This window comes from Erythrolamprus reginae, chromosome 12 (assembly GCF_031021105.1).
Source record: "Erythrolamprus reginae isolate rEryReg1 chromosome 12, rEryReg1.hap1, whole genome shotgun sequence".
Lineage (NCBI taxonomy): Eukaryota > Metazoa > Chordata > Lepidosauria > Squamata > Dipsadidae > Erythrolamprus > Erythrolamprus reginae.
Window position 1 is genome coordinate 15,179,068 of NC_091961.1, and position 22,092 is coordinate 15,201,159.

Genomic DNA, 22,092 nt, shown 5'->3' on the forward strand with positions numbered 1-22,092 from the left:
TGCCAAATGGGTCTAGAATCTCTTTGTACAGTACTTAATTTTTTTTAGTTGTTTCAATTGTATTCGGATAGATTAAAGCCTCTGTAGTTGACAACCAATTTGGAATTTTCAAATAATGTTTCCTCTAAATTCTTTCCATGTTTTTAATAAAGAGTTTCTAATTAAATGTCTTTTAAAGTATTTCTGTATTTTATCACCAATGTCCCAGAGGTAGGCGTGCCAGCCTTTCTGCATATCATGTCCCTCTTTTATTTATTATTCAGATTAATCCATTTTTTAATCCATGTTAAAGAGGCCGCTTTATAATATGTCTTCCAGTCCGGTAGTCCAAAGCCGCCTCTGCTCTTAACGTCCCATAAATCAGATATTTTAATCCTCGGGTTTTTACCTCGCCATATAAATTTAGATGTAATTTTGTTTAACTCAGTAAAAAAATTGGAGTTTAATTTTATGGGAACAGTTTGGAATAAACTATGTGTCCTCTAGTTTGCAGGGAGGGTTTCTAAGCCTTCCTCTTCCCCATTTGCTCTCTATATGCTTTCTATGTGTCCTCTATTTGCAGGGAGTGTTTCCAAGCCTTCCTCTTCCTCATTTGCTCTCTATGTGTCCTCTAGTTTGCAGGGAGTGTTTCCAAGCCTTCCTCTTCCCCATTTCCTCTCTATGTGTCCTCTAGTTTGCAGGGAGTGTTTCCAAGCCTTCCTCTTCCCCATTTTCTCCCTGCAAACTAGAGGACACACAGAGAGCAAATCGGGAAGAGGAAGGCTCAGAAACTCTGTGTAAACTAGAGGACACATAGAAAGCACATAGGGAGGAAACGGGGAAGAGGAAGGCTTAGAAACCCTCTGTGCAAACTAGAGGGAGAGTTCTTGCTCCTCTGATTGGCTGGTGGCAAAGTGTCCCATGTGCCCAAAAGCCTGGGGTGAATGGGGTTTTGTGCCTGTTCAGAGAAAGGCCTGTGACTAAGTCGCTGTGACCTTTCAAAAGGCCAGGAGGGTGAGGGCAGCACGAATCTCTGGGGGTAATATATTCCTAAGTACGAAAATAACTCCTTTCTCCTCCAATTTTCCCCTCATGAACACCCTATTAGGTAAGTTAGGGTGAGAGAGAGTGACAACCTCAATCTTCCAAGTGGCTTTCAGGTCTAAGAGAGGATAAGAAGTCGTGGTCTCTTGTTTTTTAGGTTGGTACCTTAAAACTAGACAAAAGTCATTTTCATTTCAATTAAGACACACGTTTATTCACTAATGAGCAGTTGACCTTTTGTCTCTTTTCCACTCGTTTTCACTGAAGGATACATAGAATTTATGTAGTCACAATATTTATGTTCTCAACTCTGTTTTGAAAGCAAAGATCTTAATCTCTAATTAAACAGAGAACCGCTAAGTTATTTTAATAAGTTATTAAAAGTTATTGGTATTAAAAACAATTATAAAATTATATTTTGCTTCGATGCACGCATAGTTCATGAGCAGTTAGAAGTCAGGAAAGGGAACATTGACATGATCTGTCTCTATCACTATTAGGAGTAGAAGGTTTATTTCAGTGTTCTATTAAACTTTTTTCCTTCAGTCTAATTGTATCTAATTCTTGGAGACTGCCTGTACAAGTTGTTGCAATTTTGTTAGTATGGTTTTCAAAAATTATTTGCCATTATCTCCGTTTCAGGGCTGAAAGAAAGGCCATCCACCTGGCTTCATATCTAGGGTAGGACCAAAACTCAGAGCCACCTGACTTCTAGCCTGATGCTTTAACCCAGTATTTTTAAACCTTGGCAACTTTAAGATGTGTGGACTTCAATCCAAGAAAATCCTCGGTCAGCAGTGATGCTTAAAATAAATGGATGGATGAATTAATTAACAGTATTGATCAAGCAATAGTGATACTCATAATCCAAGAAGTTACAGCATTTCACGCCTACTGACCATACACCACAACTGTGGCTGAGAGGCTTCTTCTTTTGGCAACAATGTTGGATGCCATACAAGTGTAGTTCCCTGAATCAGACAGCCGGGCTTGACGGATAATTAGATTATGATCTGCTCGGGTATCAATATTTTCATCCTGTTCAGCATTGACGGGTTCTTCATTCTTAAGCCATTCCACCTTAAAAGAAAGTGCGTGAAGAAAATACAATTCATAAACTTTGAATATTGATATTTGAAATTAATTATATTAAAATAGACAAATGTGGTACTGTCCCTGGAATCTCTTAACATTGTCCATCATGGGAATCAAAAAGACTTGGACAGCATCAAATGGTCCACCTCCAATTAATAGCTGCTTGCTAAAGTAGGATGACAATGAATTCAGATGAGGAAAAACAGGAAATGAAAATAATAAGGAAATTTCTTTATTCAGTGCATTCAGTAAGGGCATGAAAGCTGAATTTACTATGCATTACTATGCATATCTATATAGAAGTCTATATATTACAGACACTAATAAAATAGGATGTGGATAAAAGGGCAGGAGAGATGAAGAATTAGTAAAAGAAGAATGCAGAGTTTGTTCTGTTCTGTGTCTTCAGAACTGGAAAAATATGGCAAATAAGGAGATCTCCAGAGAAGAGGTACAAACCTGGAGGATAATGGAAAAAAGAAAGGAGTTGGATAGATCAGATAAAGTCACAATATCCAACCTCATTCTCCCTCCTGGCTGAGGCCTTACACCAAGACTCTTTAGAAATAGAAGTGATACATACATAATGTGAAGTATCTCCAGAGATAAAGCTAAAAGCAGCCATTTTACTGAGGCAAATCACTGAAAAATATCATAAGAAAGCAACAAAATCGAAGCACAGAACCTTCAGAATTGGGAAGAGTGATGAACAAATATTTCTTTGTCTTCCAACTCTATGAGTCTATTGGTCTTTCATTTTCTTTTTCAAAGGAAAGAAGCAGCATTCCCTCCTCTCTTGGGAAAGCGTTGTAATGGGAATCCCTGCTAGTATTTCCCCCATATATAAAGCAGTGATAGGGAACCTTTTTTGGCTCAGGTGTCAAAAGGGAGCACACACAAGGGATAGTGCACATGTGGGTGCCCACACCCATAATGCAATGCCCTCCCCCCATGCATGTGCAATCCACCCCTGTTGTTCCCCCTTCACTGAAGCCTCTGGACATATGGTAGGCCCAATGAGCAGTTTTTTGCACTCCCCAGGCTTCAAGGAAAGCCTCGAGAGCCTATGAATTGTAAAAAAGGGCCCAACAGTCCTACCAGAAGTTTAGAAACATTCAGGAGGCTTTCCTGAAGCCTGTGGATGGCAAAATACAGCTCAACGGGCCTACCAGAGGTTTGTTCTGGTAGTCCCATGGGGTCCATTTTCCCCCATCCACATGTTCTGGAGGCTTTTCTGAAGCCTGGGGAAGGTGAAAACAGCCCCCCCAGCATTCCTGAAGACCCAAAATCAGCTGGTCAACACACTGGAAAAACATCTTGCATGCCCTCAGATATGTCTTCATGTGCCACTTGTGGCATGCATGCCATAGGTTTGCCATCTCGGGTATGAAGCAATTCTGAGGTTCCAAAGATTTTTCTTAAGGAGTCACAAGCTCTGAACCTTAACAACTCCCCAGCAAACTCAGTGAAAGATTGTTCCACTCCAGAGAGCTGCCCCAAATCTGCTAATGTTAAACCACACCAAAGTACTTGATCCTGCAAAAACTTAATTGCAAAAACTATTTCATCTACAAAGGAGAATATTTGTAGCTCAGGGTTGAAACGAGGATCCTTGGTGCTCTCTGAGCTTAGTTGCTGTTTTGCAGATATCTCATTATGCAAATCAGTTAACCTCATCAATGATAGTCATTGGTATTCATTTGGGTAATGAAATGTCTGCAAGAAAACACCCAAGCTCAGAGAGTACCCATATATCTTCCATCAAAATATTAAAAAGTGTATCACCTAAACTTTGCAATTAGTATTTCATATCTATAATAATTAGCCAATGACAGTTACTGTAAGTCACAGCTTATTTTCAGGTCTCAAACTCTGGCAGATCATCCCAGGTGACAGCCCAGAGACATGGAGCCAATCAGTGTATAGATCTGCAGGCTACAGGCATTCGTTAGCAGACTGTGCTAGGCAGATGGCTGGCAATTTGTAGATTTTCTAGTTTATAAACAAATCAGCGGCCGATCACTATCACGGCCAATTAGAATCCATGCCAGGCAGCAGACTCCCCCCCCCCCCCAGCATCATTTATCACGTTGGTTAGCTAGGGACAGAAAAATTAAAATCAGGTTTCTGTTGAATATATGATGGAAAGATGAGAGTAGTGAGAAAAAGTGGACAAGAAATCCAAATACACAGGATTTGTGATGTGATTATTTACATTATAGCTGAGTATGAATGAATTTAGACTAATAAGTTAAGTATGTCATCATTCAGACAGACAGACAGACAGACAGACAGACAGACAGACAGACAAATAGATAAATAACAATTTTAGGTTAAAATAAAGATGGTCCATAATGTGAGTGGCCCCTGAAGTTTCTATGGATCAATGTTTCCTGGCAAAGCAATGATTTGACAAATTATAAATATGTTTTAATCTACAATAGGCTTAACAGATCTCCAATTTTTAATAATTCCAATGCCTAAATGGGAGAAGATAATCTACTTATTTTAGTACAATCTTTTATTTTATTGTTTAACTGCTTGGAAAAATGAGGAGGGGGGACAGCTTTTGGCTGTGAAAATATTGTCTGTTGCAATTATTGTGCAATTAATATTTTATTTTCTTACTTCCCATATATGTTATATTTTTTTATTCTTTCACATTCCACTTCCTCCTTTTTATTTCCAATATCTCTGGAAGGAATCTAAGGGTATTTTAAGATAAGAAGACATTGTGAAGTATTTTACTGATAGCAAAAAGATCTATCAAATGTTTTCATTTTACTTGTGCAGGTTCTAGAGATGTGATGGCAAATCTTTTTTTCCTTGGGTGCCGAAAGAGCATTCATGTGCTTTATCGCTCATGTGCGAGTGCCCACATTCATAATTCAATGCCTGGGGAGGGCAAAAAGAGCTTCCCCCATCCCCTGGAGGCCAGAAACGGTCTGTTTCCCAACTTCTGGTGGGCCCAATAGGCTTGTGTTTCAGCCCTCCCCAGGCTCCAAAAGCTTCCCTAGCGCCAGGGGAGGATAGCCCCTGGGGGCTATCTGGAAGCCAAAAACACCCTCCCAGAGCTTCCGTGGAGCCAAATATCAGCTGGCCGGTACACACATGCATGTTGGAGCTGAGCTAGGGCACCCATGCCATAGGTTCACCATCACTGTTCTAGAGTGTAAATTAAGAATTATTTGAGCACAAAAAGTTTAAATTCATATACCCATGAGAATATTCCTGGATTTTTTTGATATTTTTCAGACAGACTTGTATATGGAGTGTAGTATCTCAGTTTGGAAATTGCGATAAACTACAATTTGGAATAATTCTCCAGAAAAAATCGTCTGTCTCTAGTACATCAAGGAGATATGTGTATTAATAATATATGGGTGGGTATTTGTGTATGTGCAAAAGAGAGACAGGGTATGAGGGAGAGATTGGTACTGTGGCTCAATATAATAAAATTTGCCTTTTTTTATGACAGGATCTCACTTTCAGCTTGGATATAAAATTTAAAATAAAGACCTAGAAACTTGACCATTCTGATTTACAATTTGTGAATTCCTTAGGGTAGGGTGCCTTTTAACAAAACAGCTAACTTCATTATTCATAGGAATGACCAAACTATGTGGTCTCCAGGGTCACACATAAACACTTTCTAAAAGCAAAGGAAAATAACAGTGAGAGCTTTTTCTAAAAGATCTTGGTTTAACAGAGCCAACATCTCTTGAACTAAAGCTGGAAGGAAGAACTTCCTGATGGTCAGAGCGATCAACCAGTGGAATGGCCTGCCAGCGGAGGTTGTGAACGCCCCAACTCTGGGCATTTTCAAGAGGAGATTGAACTGTCATCTGGGTGGGGAGGTGTAGGATTTCCTGCTTGAGCAGGGGCTTGGACTTGGTGACCTGCAAGATCCCTTTCAACTCTAATAAAATAAATAAATAAATAAATAAATAAATAAATAAATAAATAAATAAATAAATAAATAAATAAATAAATAAATAAATAGATGGGGATGATGTTCTAGAAAGAAATGGTAATTTTCTATGAATGGAATTTAAAGGACAGATGAGACGTTCATATTTTCATTCTCTAAAGTTTATGGGTTAATGTACAAAGCCTTTAAAATTATGCTCATTTATCTTCATAATAATCTGGATCATAAAGGTTTTGATGAAAAATGAGCAACATGTTCAAGGTCACCCAATGATTTCAGAAAGCTCATCAATCAAGGCTTCTGGCTTTGGATCTTCTGATCGAAATCACAATGACATGCCCTTCCAACCTTATGACTGCCAACTCTTTGCAGAACATCTGAAATATTTTGATGGGTCACACTGATGCTCCATGTAGATCAGGGCTGTCAAACTCGCAGCCCGTCAGCCAGATGCATCACACGCTGGCCATGCCCATGCCCAATTTAGTAAAGCAGAAGAAAGTCAAGATATGTCACATAATGATGCTGTGATGACGTAAGTTGTAGATCCTTTTCCATCTCAGAATTTGAGATATGAAGGAAGTTGGAAATGTTATAATAACTGATGAACTTGGTAAAAAGGTGATCTGGTTTCCACATTCAGAATGTCAACATTTCTTATATATCAAAATATTAACAGAGGACAACAATAGCAAACAATCATACTACCACAGACACCAGTCTAATCAATTTTGTGAACATGCACCCAGCCCAGACTTACTAATTTCTTTTTCTTCCTTGAAGTGTTTCAAAAAGTTTATTTTATTTTTTCACAACTGCATATGAATTGAGCTGAAATACTGATGTCGTTTTCTTATAGTAGGGAAATGGTTTGCCAATTCTTTCTTCCAGGATGGTAATAATGTTGGGTTACTTTACAAAGTATCTCACAGATCTGGGAATTTATTTATTTATTTATTAAATTGGGGGGGGGCACCCCTCTCATCTAGAAATGACTGGATAGCTTACAAACATTAAAATATTATTATAATGTTTGCAGGCTACTGTATCATTATAGCAACTACTATAATGATAAAATAATAAATAATAATTTATCATTAAAAGATGGAGGGGGAGAAGGAAAGATAAAGAATGAGAAGAGGTGGGGTCTTCTCTTTGTCCTATAGCCACCTAATAATAAATAATACATTCCTATTGGCGCCTCAAGTCAACTGGTTGTCAGGCTGAAGCCATCATTTTGAGTTGGAGACTTTGGTCTGCCACAAGTTGAATAGTACTGTGGAAATGAGAGGGAATAATAGTAGCCTCAACAAATTGTTTCCAGAGATTCAAGATAATCCGTTTTGCAGCACCAGCTGGAAGTACATGGGAAGATTGTGAATGTTGAGAGAACCAGAGTGGTCCATGTGATGAACTTATGGGTGTGGGGATGAACCTGGGTGGAGAACTGTAGGAAAAGTTAGTATTGAGTTGACTATAGTTCGTAACCAACATGGCTCTGTTAATAAATTGGAACTTGGAAGAAGGCCAAGGTTTGAGCTCTTCTCGTGAACCCTGCCAGACAAAATTCTTTCATTATTAAGTCCACAGCATGCCTCTTATTGTTGGCATTGATAGGATGGCCAAATCCTAGATTTTAACCCTGCTGTTCTGTTCGAAAAACTCCCTAATGTTATGTTCCCGGGTCTATTTGACCCGGACTGCAAATTGATAATTTTAGGTACTTATATTTGGTCTTTTTGAAAGCTTTTTTCACCTGGAAACAAGTTTGAACATTTCTGCACACAATGGAATGAAAATTGAACTGAAAAAATTAATCCTTATTGGTTTATTTTGCACATAAATGTGCCTCCCCCCGTTTTTGTGAAAGTTTTTTCAATTTATGGATTGTTTTGCTTGCAAAATCCATTCTATTTTACTAAAGTTGGTGTGGGATTGGTAGCTTGAACCTTTCTGAACATAATGATATGAAAATTGAACTGAAAAAAATGATCCTTATTGGTTTATTTTGCTCATAAATGGGCCCCCATGCTTATACTCAAATAGGCTTATACTCAAGTAGGCTTATACTCGAGTATAAAATGATATGGTCTTATATTCAAAAATAAACCAATAAGAATCATTTTTTTCAGTTCATTTCTATTTTTCTTATGTTTAGGATTGTTCAATTTAGTATATCAAAACTTGGGTTTATTGATAATTTTGCCTGCAAAATGCATTCTATTTTACTATTCTATTTTGGTGTGGGATTGGTAGCTTGAACCTTTCTGAACATAATGATATGAAAATTAAACTGAAAAAAATGATCCTTATTGGTTTATTTTGCTCATAAATGGGCCCCCATGCTTATACTCAAATAGGCTTATACTCGAGTAGGCTTATACTCGAGTATAAAACAATATGGTCTTATATTCAAAAATAAACCAATAAGAATCATTTTTTTCAGTTCATTTATATTTTTCTTATGTTCAGGATTGTTCAATTTAGTATATCAAACCTTTTGGGGGGAAGTTCCTTAGGGATTTGTAGCCTTAAAAAATATAAATTGACACGAAATTCAGAAAGGATGGGGGGAGGGGATTTTTTATCAAAATAAAAACATAAGTCTTATTTTTTCGAGTTCAATTTTCATATCATTATGTTCATAAATGTTCAAAATAGTTTTCCAGTTGAAAAAGTTTTCAAAAAGATCAAATTCAAGTACCTAAAAAAATTATTTTTGGTCCGGTCATATACGAACAGAAACAGACTCGAAGTGATGATTTTTTTTTGCCCAGAAAACAATTAGCCACAACCCCAAAAATATTTTTCGCTGATCAGCATTGTTAAATTGAGTAAATGAATGCCTAAGATTTTAAAGAATATTTCGGATTTGGAGCATAAAAAAATAAAAAGTGAAAATGGTTGCAAGCAGCCGAGGGGGGGGGAGGCCTTATTTCTGATGTTAAAAAACCAGTAAGAATCATTTTTTTCAGTTCCTTTATATTTTTCTTATATTCAGAAATGTTCAAGCTACCAATCCCACACCAACTCCAGTAAACTAGAATGCATTTTGCAAGCAAAACTATCCATAAATTGAAAAAACTTTCACAAAAACGGGGGGGGCACATTTATGTGCAAAATAAACCAATAAGGATTAATTGTTTCACTTCAATTTTCATTCCATTGTGTGCAGAAATGTTCAAACCTGTTTCCAGGTGAAAAAAGCTTTCAAAAAGACCAAATATAAGTACCTAAAATGATCAATTTGCAGTCCGGGTCCAATAGACCCGGGAACATAACATTAGGGAGGTTTTTTTTTCACCAAGAAAGAACCCCCCCCCCCAAAAAAAAATTCTCATAGAGAGAACCCCTGAAATGATGAAAAGTCATGAAATTTCAAGTTTCAGATATGCAGGGAAAAATTTTTACAGGGACTCAAACTTGGCTTCGGGTCACATACAACCCGAACAGAACAGCATTAAAAGGGCTGATTTTGACAAATTCAGAGATAATTTGGGAAAGATTCCTTGGATAAAAATCCTAATGGGAAAAACAACTCAATAAGCATGCAAAACTTATGATAATAAAAACCCAGTCCAGCACAACACCGTTGAAAAAGAAAAATAAGAAATCTAAGAAGAAACCATCATGGCTGCACAAAGAATTCTCTGACAAATTGAAAGACAGAAAGGACAAGTACAAAAATAGAAAGAAGGACACATACTGTAGTTTTTGGAGTATAAGATGCATGGGTGAAAACTGGGGTGTGTCTTATACACAGAATGTAGCCCCACCCATCCACCTCCATTCTTTGGCCTCCCAGCCATTTCTGCCTCCCAGCAATTTACCTCATTACAGCAAACAGAACAGAGCTTGTTAAGCCAAGCAACTTATCAGTTTCCCGAGCCTCAGCTGATTGAGGCTGCAGACAGTTCATGTGCTAAAATTGAAAATGAAACTAAAGCTGCAAGGCGGCAAATTGCTGGGAGGTAGAGGCTAATCAGACTGATGAAACTGGTTGCAAGGAGGTAAGTCAATAACTCTAAATGTCTTTAAAAGGTTCAAATTATTAGACTTCTTTTTTAAAGATTGCTTTATTATTGCTCTAGACAACTTAACAAAATGAAGAAGCTTTTTATAATAAATGCTTGATCTGAAGAAACACAGTGCTTTTGTATCTTTTTTTAAATAACAGACAATAATGTATGCTTCCAGAATGCCACATCAATTTTAACAGCATCTGTACAAGTATAATCTGAAATGTAACAGTGTCCTGCTTAGTATTAAGATAAGGCAGCTGAGTTAAACCCTGACTTATTTGTTTATTTATTTATTTGATTTGATTTGTATGCCACCTCTCTCCGTAGACTCGGGGCGGCTCACAGCAATAATTAAAACAATGTACAACAAATCTAATATTTAAAAATATCTAAAAACCCCTTATTTAAAAAACCAAACATACACACGAACATACCATGCATAAACTATATAGGCCTGGGGGAGAAGTCTCAATTCCCCCATGCCTGACGGCAGAGGTGGGTTTTAAGGAGTCTACGAAAGGCAAGGAGGGTGGGGACAATCCTAATCTCTGGGGGGAGCTGGTTCCAGAGGGTCGGGGCTGCCACAGAGAAGGCTCTTCCCCTGGGTCCCACCAGACAACATTGTTTAGTTGACGGGACTCAGAGAAGGCCAACTCTGTGGGACCTAACTGGTCGCTGGGATTCGTGCGGCAGAAGGCAGTCCCAGAGATATTCTGGTCCGATGCCATGAAGAGCTTTATAGGTGATAACCAACACTTTGAATTGTGACCAGAAACTGATCAGCAACCAATGCAGACTGCGGAGTGTTGCTGTAAGATGAGCATACCTAGGAAGCCCATGATTGCTCTCACAGCTACATTCTGAACGATCTGAAGTTTCTGACTAAGTCATCTTTGGAGTAGATCTATTTAAATAATTGGGAAGAGTTAATGTGACTACATTTAAGAAGACTTTCTAGCATTAATATATTGTCATAATATACATTTCTCCAATGCTTTGCTATTTCTATAGGTTAGACAAACATGGACAGAAATACACAACAAACAGTGTATATCATCTGTACTGTTTGCTGGGAGGCAGAGGAAGATTTCCCCCCTGGTTTTCCTCTCCCCAAAATAAGATGTGTTTTATACTCTGGTGTCTGTTATACTTTGAAAAATAAGGCAGAATATCAGCAGATAGCCAGAATATGCAAACACTACGTCAGGGAAGCAAAAGCTCAGAATGTACAAAGACTTGCAACAAAAGTCAAAGATAATGAAAAAGTTTCTTCAAGTGTATAAATAGCATGAAAAAAAATCAAGGAAACAGCTGATCCACTTAGATAGAAGGCAACAAGGAAATCACAGGTAGCAGAGAGAAAGCAGAGCTGCTTAATACATTCTTTGCACCTGTCTTCGTGCAAAAAGAGTCCAACCTATAAATAATGTAACTGTAAAAAATTAATAAAAATAGAAATAAAAATTAAAATAAGCAGAAAAAAATGGTAAAAGAACACATCTGATCTGGATGATACAAATCAATGGAACCTGATGGATTACATCACAGAGTTATTATTATTTATTATTATTTATTATATTTGTATGCCGCCCTTCTCTGAAGACTCAGAGCGGCTCACAGGATACAATGTAAATAATACAGCAACAAATCTAATCAATTAAAAATTACAAACTAAAACCCCAATACAGTAAAATCAATCAGCCAATTCATTCACAACCACACATTTCATTTATTAAACAGGGTGGGGTGGGATGTTGATCTAATTGCCCCATGCCTGGCAAGAGTCTTAAGACTCTTATGAAAGGCAAGGAGGGTGGGGGCAGTGCGAATCTCTGGAGGGAGCTGATTGCAGAGGGCAACTACAGAGAACGCTCTTCCCCTAGACTCCGCCAGATGACATTGTCTGGCCGATAGGACCTGGAGAAGGCTAACTCTGTGGGACCTAACCGGTCACTGAGATTCATGCGGCAGAAGGCAGTCCCGTAAGTAATCTGGTCCGATGTCATGTAGGGCTTTATAGGTCATCAACAACACTTTGAATTGTGTCCAGAAACCAATCGGCAATCAATGCAGTCCGTGGAGTGTTTGAGAAACATGGGTGTATCTGGGAAAACCCATGACCGCTCGAACGGCTGCGTTCTGCACGATTTGAAGTTTTTGAACACTCTTCAGAGGTAGTCCCATGTAGAGAGCATTGCAGTAGTTGAACCTCGAAGTGATAAGGGCATGAGCAACTGTGAGCTCTGAGTGACTGTCCAGATAGGGCCGCAACTGGTGCACCAGATGAACCTGGGCGAATGCCCCCCTTGCCACAGCCAAAAGATGGTGTTCTAATGTCAGCTGTGGCTTGAGGAGGGTCAATAATCCCTCCCCCCAGGGTAATGGATGGACAGATGGGATTGTCCTTAAGAGGCAAAACCCACAGTCACTCCGTCTGGTTGGGGTTAAGTTTGAGTCTGTTGGCACCCATCCAGACCCTAACAGCCTCCAGGCACCGGCACATCACTTCCACTGCTTCGCTAACTGGACATGGGGTGCAGATGTACAACTGGGTGTCATCAGCATACTGATGACAACTCATCCCGTTTCCTTGGATGATCTCACCCAGCAGTTTCATGTAGATATCAAACAGCAAGGGAGAGAGAACCAAACCCTGAGGAACTCCACAAGGGAGAAACCTCTGGCCCCCCATTAACACCGACTGCGACCGACCAGAGAGGTAGGAGGAGAACCACCACAAAACAATCCTCCCACTCCCAACCCCTCCAATCCAGTGATTTTCAACCTTTTTTGAGCTGCAGCACATTCTTTATATTTACAAAATCCTGGGGCACACCACCATCCAAAATGACAGAAAATAATACTCTAAGACACTCTCCTCTCTTTTTCCATCTCTGTCTCCCCCCTTGTGTGTGTGTGTGTATACACACTCTTGAACCATTTCCCAAACCAGGTGAGGGCTGGGTTTTTTCTCTCTCTTATTCTTTCCAAAAACAGTTGAGGGTTGGAGTTTTTGTCTCTTATTCTTTGGGTGCTTTTTATCATGTGCTTTAAATCAAGAGTCAATTCTCTCTCTCTTTTGTTTCTCTCTCTTTCATTCTCTGCCCCAATCATTTTCTCATTTCTCTTTTTTCTCCCCCTTTTGCTCTCATTTCTCTCTCTCTTTCCCTTACTCTCCTTTTCTCTCTCTCTCTCTCTTGCTTTCTTTCTCTCTTGCTTTCTTTCTCTCTCTCTCTCTTTCTCTCTCTCTTTCTTTCTCTCTCTCTCTCTCACTTTCTCTCTCCCCCCTCTCTCTCTTTTCTCTGTCTCTCCCTTGCTCTCTCTCTGGGTGTCTCTCTCCTTTTCTCTCTCTTTCTTTCTCGTACACCACGGGGTGGCAGCAGGGTGGTCGGCTGTGAGCGGGAGCTCCAGGGAGGAAGCACCAATGGTGGTGGCTGGACATGATGCTGGATGCCATACATACTGGCGCTGCGCTGGGCATGGGCACGGGGCTGGCATCTCCGTCCTAGGCCAGTGATAGCCCTGCAGCACCAGCATGTATGGCGTCCAGCAACACGTCCAGCCACCGCCATCAGTGCCTCTGCCCTGGAGCTCCCCCTCGCAGCCAACTGTCCTGCCACCGCCCCATGGCTACTGCCCGATGCTGCTGCTGCCAGTGTGGTGTATGCTGTTGCCCACTGCTCGCAGCCGCTGCCCCACAGTTACTGCCCGGTGCTGCTGCTGTTGGCACCCTACTACTCCTGCTGCCGGCACCCTCCCGCAGGGCCCCAAAGTTTACCTGTCACCACTGCCAGGGAAGCTCCAACCGGGCGGGGCGCTGCAGCTGCCGGAAAACTTGGAAGGCACGAAGAAGGAAGCTCAGCTTCCGGTCTTTTAACTTTTTGCTCTTTGCGCCCACAGCAAAAAGTTGCGAGATCGGAACCTGAGATTCCTTCTTCGCGGCACACCTGCCATGTCTCTTCAACACTAGTTGAAAAACACTGCCATGGTCGATGGTATTGAAAGCCACTGAGAGGTCAATAAGCACCAGGATAGAGGATAAACCCCTATCCTGGGCCCGCCAGAGATTATCCATCAGCGCGACCAAAGCAGTTTCCGTGCTGTAGCCGGGCCTGAATCCTGACTGCTGAGGGCCTCTAAAGGAGCTGGCAGATATCATCTCAAAACCACTGTACCACATTTTTCAAAAATCCTGGAACAATGGGGAACTACCAGATGACTGGAAAAGAGCTGATGTGGTTCCCATCTTCAAAAAGGGGCAATAAAAAACAGATCTGCAAACATCTAGAAATGATTAAAGTAATAACTAGAAACCATCATGAGGTTGTTAAAAACAAATCTTATTTCATTGTTCAACACAGTGACTAAACCACTAGACCAGTGAAATACTGTGGACGTAATATATTTCAACTTTACAAGGCATTCAACAAGGTAGACGTCTTGGTTAAGCTAGAAAAAAAGTGGGATAGATAGCATCACAATCAGATGGATTTGTAACTGGCTGACAAACTCAATGAATAATCCTTAATGGTACTTAATGGAAGTAAGCAGTGGAGCAATGTTCCCTCTAAGCTGTGTGGGTGTGCGCCTGCGCAGCCATTAGGAACCCACCTTGCAGAAACTTTTGAAGTGGTGCAAAGCCGTATTGCTCGCTCGCTCACTTCTTCTTGGCTAAGATCGCTAAGATCTGCCGAAGAGGAAGTTTGGCCCCACACAGTTATCGTCCCAAGCAAGATGGCAGCACCCAATGGGAACTTCCACCCATCTTTCCAGCCTCAGGCAGCAATGGTGATGGCATAGGCACTCAGCAAATAGGGGCTACTGATCAGAAGGAGCCAGCCAGCTGAGAGTGAGGTAGGAGAAAGCAGCCTGCTTTCTCCTGCCATGGTGCCAGGCTGAGCTTTTGATTTAATTTTAACCACACTTCCACAGAGATCTTCTTTACCACACATCTTCTTTTGGTGCCCCCCCCCCCATTTATCGGATAGCAAACTTATACGCGACCCTCATAAAACATTGTGGATTTTGCGCTACTGCCTGCGCCGTTGTAACTGCTAACCACCCGAGACTGGTTTTTTAAAAGGGGAGGGGCGGTTGCTGTCTAGGCAGCGAAGCAGATTGGGAAGCAGGGGGGTGATGATGGAGGGCAGACAAAGTATGGAGAAGCGGCGTTGGAGTCTCCGCGGCAGCCCACGGGAGACAACGCAATGCAGGCGATTGAAGAAGAATGGTAACATCTGGAAAGGGAATAAAAAGCAGGCATTGGCATGGTGAAGAAATTTTAAGTGGTGTGGTGGTGCGTTTGGAGTGCTAAGGAAGCTAATTGGATCTGTTCAAGAATCGGTTATGTTCTGTCTGGGTCACTCCAGAAGCCAATACCAACCCAAAAAGAGAAGCCAGACACACTGGTAAAAGGCAAAGGCAGTTTTATAAAATTCAAGAAAAACACAGGTAACAGAAAATGTCCTTACAAACAGGAAAATGCTGTATCTTCAGATATATCCACGAAGGCAAAAGTCCATGCAGCAATACAGAATTCCTGCTGCCAAGCCGAGGCTGTAGATAGCAGACCTACACCTCCCACGGGTCTTCCAAAGCTGCTGGGCCACAAGCCAGGAACAGAGACGCCGAGAAACAAGACAGGATAACGCAACTCCAAACTGATAACACTCCACATGGCTTCAAGGGCTTGCCTGCCTTTTAAACCCTGCTAACGAGGACCACACCCAAACCCAGCTGTTCCTAATTCAGTGCTGATAATACTTCTTTAATTGCTCCTTTCTTTGATCTGACTGTCTCTGTCGCATGTCAATGACGGCTTGAGCCTCATCACCTAATGACTCCAAACTACTGGCTGGGGAGAGCCCCCCCCCCCCCCGGGGCTCTCATGCTGTTCTCCTTCATCCCATTCCTGATTTTCCTCTCCCCCGTCTGACTGTTCAGCCCCCTCCTCTTTGCTGTCATCCTCCTCCGGGCATGGAGCCAGCAGAGACACAGCCAGTCCCTGAGCAGCCTCAGGCTGAACCACAACAGGTTACAATCATGATTAAAGAAGCCGGAAATAGATCACAGCGGTTACTCGTGAGTGGGGGCATACAGCGAGAGCATGGATTAGTGAAAGTGCTTAATCAACGTTCTTCTTTTGAAGAGCTTTAAAAGCTGTTAAAGATGGAGTTTGGCTTAGATCAGATTTGGTGTTTATTTGGATTGTGGTGTTTTTTTGCTTTCCCTTTTGCCTTTGAGGAAAGCAATTTTCCTTTGGAGCTTCTGGACTGCCACATTTAGTGCCTGGAAAAATGGGAGATGAGATTGCAAGGAGTCAGTGGAGGATTAGCCATAATAACATTCTTTTCTTTGGGATATGTTCAGATTCCTTCTGAGGCTCATTAATAAGTCTAGCCGCTGGCAAGATGCCCACCTCCTGGCCTGCCAGCTTCTGTGTGTTTGTCAAAGTCAGTGTGGCCTTTGCTTTGTTCAGTAGGACTCTAAAAAGAGACGCTTTAAATAGTCCTGCATGGGCGGGCTGTTCAGGTAAATTGGTCTCATCCTCAGAGGGTTCAACCTCTGGGTCTGTGAGCACTTCTCTTAAATCACGATCCTCGTGGAGGGAGTCATTTAAGGAAGGGGCAGATGCAGGAGCTGCCCAAAGGTCCTATCTACTGGAACGAGGTGGTAACGGGGATTGACGCTGTTAGGTGCCTACTGCAATGCCCTGCGAGTATGCCGATGCTATCATGTCTTGGAATGATGGTGACATGTTTTGCCAGCTATCTGTGGTCCCCCTGAGCCCTACTGCAGTTGGGGTAAAGGTGGCTGCTGCAGGTTGAGGTTGGGAAGCACGTCTGATCCACTCTAATCTTTGAAGCCCTTCAGATGGTGGGGGGGCACTCAGTGGGCGGTCTGGTGACAGATCCCCTACTCCAGTTAGGGCAGGCCCTTCAAAGGTAACTGTTGGGAAGGTAGATGAGGCCAAAGGGCTTTGCTGATGAAGTGGGATAACGATGGCTGATGGGCTAGGCCCTTGCCTTGGTCTGGTCATCTCCAGTTGGGCCTCAAGGGCTCTGATTTTCTTCTCAGCCTCCTTTAGGGCAGTTGAGGTCTGAGAGTTCTTCCCTTTAGATTTGGAACTAGGGCCTTTATCTTTACTTTTATTCTTTGAGGAAGCCGCAGGGTCACTGGGGTTGGCCTGCGGTGGTTGAGACATAATCAGTGAAATAGTAACACTCACAGTATAGCTGCTACGAGAGAAGGCTCCTGCTCGATGCAAGGCAAAATGGCAGAATGGGTTAGACTTGTGTCCCCTGAATAGCATGTCATCAATCTCTCGCTTTGTGAGTAGCTGAGGACCAGGCAGAGGCCTATTCTGGCTTCTGTTGCCTTGGTGACGCCCCTTCCAAAATGGCGGCCGTAAGGTAGGCTGAATTAACCTACTCATTCTGCTCTTTCGGCCCTTTCAAAATGGTGGCCGTGATGTCAGGCGGGAAAACCTGGCTCCCAAAACGGCCGAAGGTAGCCCAGGAGGCTCGGGCCATGCCCCAAAATGGCGGGCGCAACTTCGGGCAGCGGGTGATCCTACATGCCCCCCCCCCCAATCGTTGTCTCCCATTGCCGGCCCGATCGGCCTCTCCCATTGCTAACCGCTGGGGAAAAGCCGCCAAACAGCTGATTTCCCCTTTGGGGAATGCCTTGAATGCTGCGGGCTCCTCTTGATCGGTATTATTAATAGAGTTGAAAGGGACCGTTAGGTCATCGAGTCCAACCCCCTGCCTGAGCAGGAAACCCTACAGCACCCCAGCCAAATGGAAGTCCAATTTCCTCTTGAAGGTGTCCAGAGTTGGGGAGTTCACCACCTCCCCTGGCAGGCAGTTCCATTGGTTGATCGCTCTGACCGTCAGGAAGTTCTTCCTTATTTCCAGGTTGAATCTCTCCTTGGTCAGCTTCCAACCATTGTTCCTCGTCCGGCCCTCTGGTGCCCTGGGGAATAAAGAGACCCCCTCCTCACCGTGGCAACCCCTCAAGTATCTGTAAACTGCTATCATGTCTCCTCTAGACCTTCTTTTTTCTAGGCTGTCCATGCCCAGTTCTCTCAATCTCTCTTCGTAAGTCTTGGTTTCGAGTCCCCTAATCATTTTGGTTGCTCTTTTTTGCACCTTCTCCAGAGTTTTGATGTCTTTTTTGTAGTGAGGTGACCAAAATTGGATGCAGTACTCCAGGTGGGGTCTGACCAGGGCGTAGTAGAGTGGTATTAGTACTTCCCTGGTCTTGGAACGTATTCCTCTGTTGATGCAGCTTAGGATTGAGTTGGCTTTTTTGGCTGCTGCTGCACATTGCTGACTCATGTTTAGTTGATTGTCCACCAAGACTCCAAGATCTCTTTCGCAGTCACTACTGCTGAGTGGGGTATCTCCCAGGCTGTATGTATGTCTAGGGTTCTTTTTGCCGAGGGGGAGGACTCTGCATTTGTCATTTTGTTGGTATGGGCCCACTGTGATAGTCTGTCTAGGTCTTCTTGTACTCTGAGCCTGTCCTCAAGGGTGTTGGCTACCCCCGCCAGCTTGGTGTCATCTGCAAATTTTATTAGTTCCCCTTTTATTCCCTCGTCCAGGTCGTTGATGAAGATGTTAAAGAGTACAGGACCCAGGACAGAGCCCTGTGGTACTCCACTGTCTACTTTTTTCCATGTGGATTTGGTGCCGTTGAGGACAACTCGTTGGGTGTGGTTGGTCAGCCAACTGTTTATCCATCTACATGTGTAGTAATCTACTCCATTTTTTTCTAGTTTGTGGATTAGGAGATTGTGGTCGACTTTATTGAAAGCCTTACTGAAGTCCAAGTATATGAGGTCCACTGAGTTGCGTTGGTCAACTGACTTGGTTATGGTGTTGAAAAATGATATGAGATTGGTTTGGCATGATTTGTTTCTGATGAATCCGTGCTGGCTATTGGATATGATCTTGTTTGTTTCTAGGAAGTGGGTAAGTTGTTTTTTGATTATTTTCTCCAGTATTTTTCCAGGTATAGAGGTCAGACTGATTGGTCTGTAGTTACCTGGGTCGGTCTTTTTGCCTTTTTTGTGGATGGGGACTACGTCAGCTCGCTTCCAGTCTTCCGGTAGGTCTCCAGTGATCCAGGATATTTGGTAGATGAGGAGGAGTGGTTCCGCTATGGTGTCTGCCAATTCTTTTAGGACTTTGGGGTGAAGTCCGTCTGGCCCTGGTGATTTGTATTCGTTGAGTTCCCTCAGGTAGTCCCTCACTGTGCTTTTGTCTATGTTGAGTTCGGTTCTGGGGCAGTTTGTTGCAGTTAAATTGCAGATTGGTTGGAGGGAGGTTCCCTTTTGTGTGAAGACTGATGCAAAGTAGGCGTTGAGTAGCTGTGCTTGGTCATTGCTGTCTGTGATTTCTCTACCCTCTTCGTTTTTTAGTGTGACGATTGTTTCTTTGATTTTCTTCTTATTGTTGATGTGTTGGAATAATCTTTTTTTGTTGTCTTTGACTTCCGCTGCAAGGTGTTGTTCATATTGTGCCTTTGCTGTTTTTATTTTTTGTTTGCAGGAACTGGCTGTTTGCTGATATTCCGCTTTGGTTATGAGTCCTTCTTTCCATTGTTTGTACTTAGCTTTTTTTCCTTTTATGTCATCTGCGAGGGCTTTGTTTAGCCATGCAGGTTTAGTTTTGGTTTTCCCGTTTTTCCTTTTCATGGGGATTGCGTTGTTTTGGGCGTCTATGATGCTGTTTTTTAGGATCACCCAGGCTTCCTGAGTGGTTTTTCCTTCTAAGAGTTCGTTCCAGGGGCATTGTTCAAGGTTCGCTCTGAGCTTGTTAAAGTCCGTTTTTCTGAAGTCTGGGACTGTAGTGGTGTTGGGTATAGTAGCTAGTGATTGCACTATGTTGAATTTGAGGATGACGTGGTCGCTCTCTCCCAGTTTCCCTTCTTCTTCTGTTCCCTCTATTGTTTCTTCCCTGTTTGTTAGTATTAGGTCTAATATAGCATTCCCTCTGGTTCCTGTTTCAACTTTTTGGGTTAGAAAGTTGTCAGCTAGACTGGAAAGAAATTTGGCAGACTTTCCGCTTGGTGCTGAGTTAGTTTTCCAGTTGATGTCTGGGTAGTTGAAGTCCCCCATTATTGTCGTGCTGTGTTTGTTGCATATGTCTGTTAGTTGGCATGTGAAGAGGTCGTCCATTGTGTCGGTTTGATTGGATGGTCTGTAGTATACTCCAATTGTGGTGTTGCTCTTTTTTTCTTTTATGTTGACCCATATGATTTCTAGGGGGTTATCATCTTTGGTTGGATGTAGTTCTGTGGCAGTGTAGTGGTCTTTGATGTATAGTGCAACACCTCCTCCTTTCTTGTTTGACCTGTTCTTCTTCAAGAGGTTGTAACCCATTATCTGTGTGTTCCAGGCGTGTGTTTCGTCCCACCAGGTTTCTGTGATTCCAGTTAGATCGTATTGGCCCTTGTGTATTAATAATTCCAGTTCATCCTGTTTGTTTCCCAAGCTTTGTGCGTTCGTGTACAGGCATTTTAGAAGTTTGTGTTTGTTTGCAGGTAGAAATTTTTTATTCTCAGGTTTGTTTGTAGGCTTGTCCCGTTCCCCTTCCTTGTTTTGTTCAGTGTTTTGTCGTATAGTTTGGTCACCCTCCCCTCTCAGAGCTAGTTTAAAGCCCTCCTGATGAGTTGGGCTAGTCGGTTGCCTAGGAGGTTCTTCCCCGCTCTAGTGAGGTGTAGCCCGTCACTTGCTAGAAGCCCTTCTTGGAGATAGTGCAGGCCATGGTCGAGGAAGCTGAAGTTCTTATGGCGACACCATCCTTTAAGCCAGTGATTTATCTGCGGGATTTTGCATTCTCTGGCGGGGTGTCGTACTCTAGTGGGGAGGATGGAAGAAAAAACAACCTGAGCACCTGTTTTTCTGATTGTGTTGCCCAAGTGGTCATAGTCTTTCATAATTTGGTTCATGTCTTTCCCTGTGTCGTTGGTTCCCGCATGAATCACCAATAGTGGGTAGTAGTCCGTGGGTTTGAGTATTTTGGTGAGGTTTTCAGTTATGTCAGAGATTTTAGCTCCAGGGAGGCAGCACACTTCTCTAGATTGGTTGTCTGGTCTGCAGATGGGAGGCTCAGTTCCCCTGAGGATTGGGTCTCCAATTACCAGTACTCTCCTTTTCTTTTTGGCTGGCTTGGGGTGAGGGAGGTTAGCTTCTGTTGTTGAGGCTTTTGGTGGAGTTGTGTTGTGCTTGGTTCTTGGTGTTTCTTTGTCAGAAGTTTGCATGTGCTGAAATAATGTGCTGAAATTGACCAGGCTAAGAATTCTAGCCAGATGAATATCTGGTAAGCAGATTCTTTTCCTTATTTTCCTCCCCAAAAACTAAGGTGCGTCTTATATTCTAAAAATACGGTAAGTTGTGCAGAGCAACACTGGAGTGACCCTTTCCAGGTCACCAGCAGCATGGAATTTGTCCCCATGCCTGAAGTACCAAGAGAACAACCCTCTTCCATCACTCTAACTGAATGGATGGAATCAATAAAGAAGGGTTGGAAAAACACCAAAAAGGCACTAGGTGATGAAGCAGGAGCATATAAAAAGTAAGCAGATAAACACAGATCTCTCCAACACACACACCCCTTTGGGTGGGAGACCAAGTTTATTTCTCAGCAAAATATATTAGACTAAAATTGCCAAGTAAGAAACTGGGCCTAAATTCTTAGGACCCTTCCCCATAGTGAAAGTGATTAACACAGTAACTCTGCTGCTCAGCCTCCCCTGCATACTAGGGAAAGTGCATCCAGTATTCCATTGTGGCTTATTGAAGTCTGCTGTCAGTTCAAGGTTGAGATCATGGCAAGGAGCACCTCCCATGCTAATTTTACTACAGAGTGAGACTCATTATGAAGTAAAAAAGATTTTAGATTCTAAATTACATAGGGGTAGGTTGTAGTATCTAGGTCATTGGAAAGTATTCTCTTTGTCAGAAACTACATGGGTTAAAAGTTGGGATGTGAAAGCTAAAAAGTTGGGATGTGA

General features: G+C 42.3%; 1 protein-coding gene across 1 annotated transcript in view; it reads right to left on the reverse strand.

Annotated features, from left to right (window-relative positions):
- The window catches only part of UNC5D (unc-5 netrin receptor D), a 769,587-nt gene that overhangs the window by 170,709 nt on the left and 576,786 nt on the right, over positions 1-22,092 (reverse strand). The window contains exon 5 of the mRNA XM_070765210.1: positions 1,923-2,103. Coding sequence (XP_070621311.1) covers positions 1,923-2,103 — 181 coding nt within the window. The remainder of the gene's footprint in view (positions 1-1,922; positions 2,104-22,092) is intronic.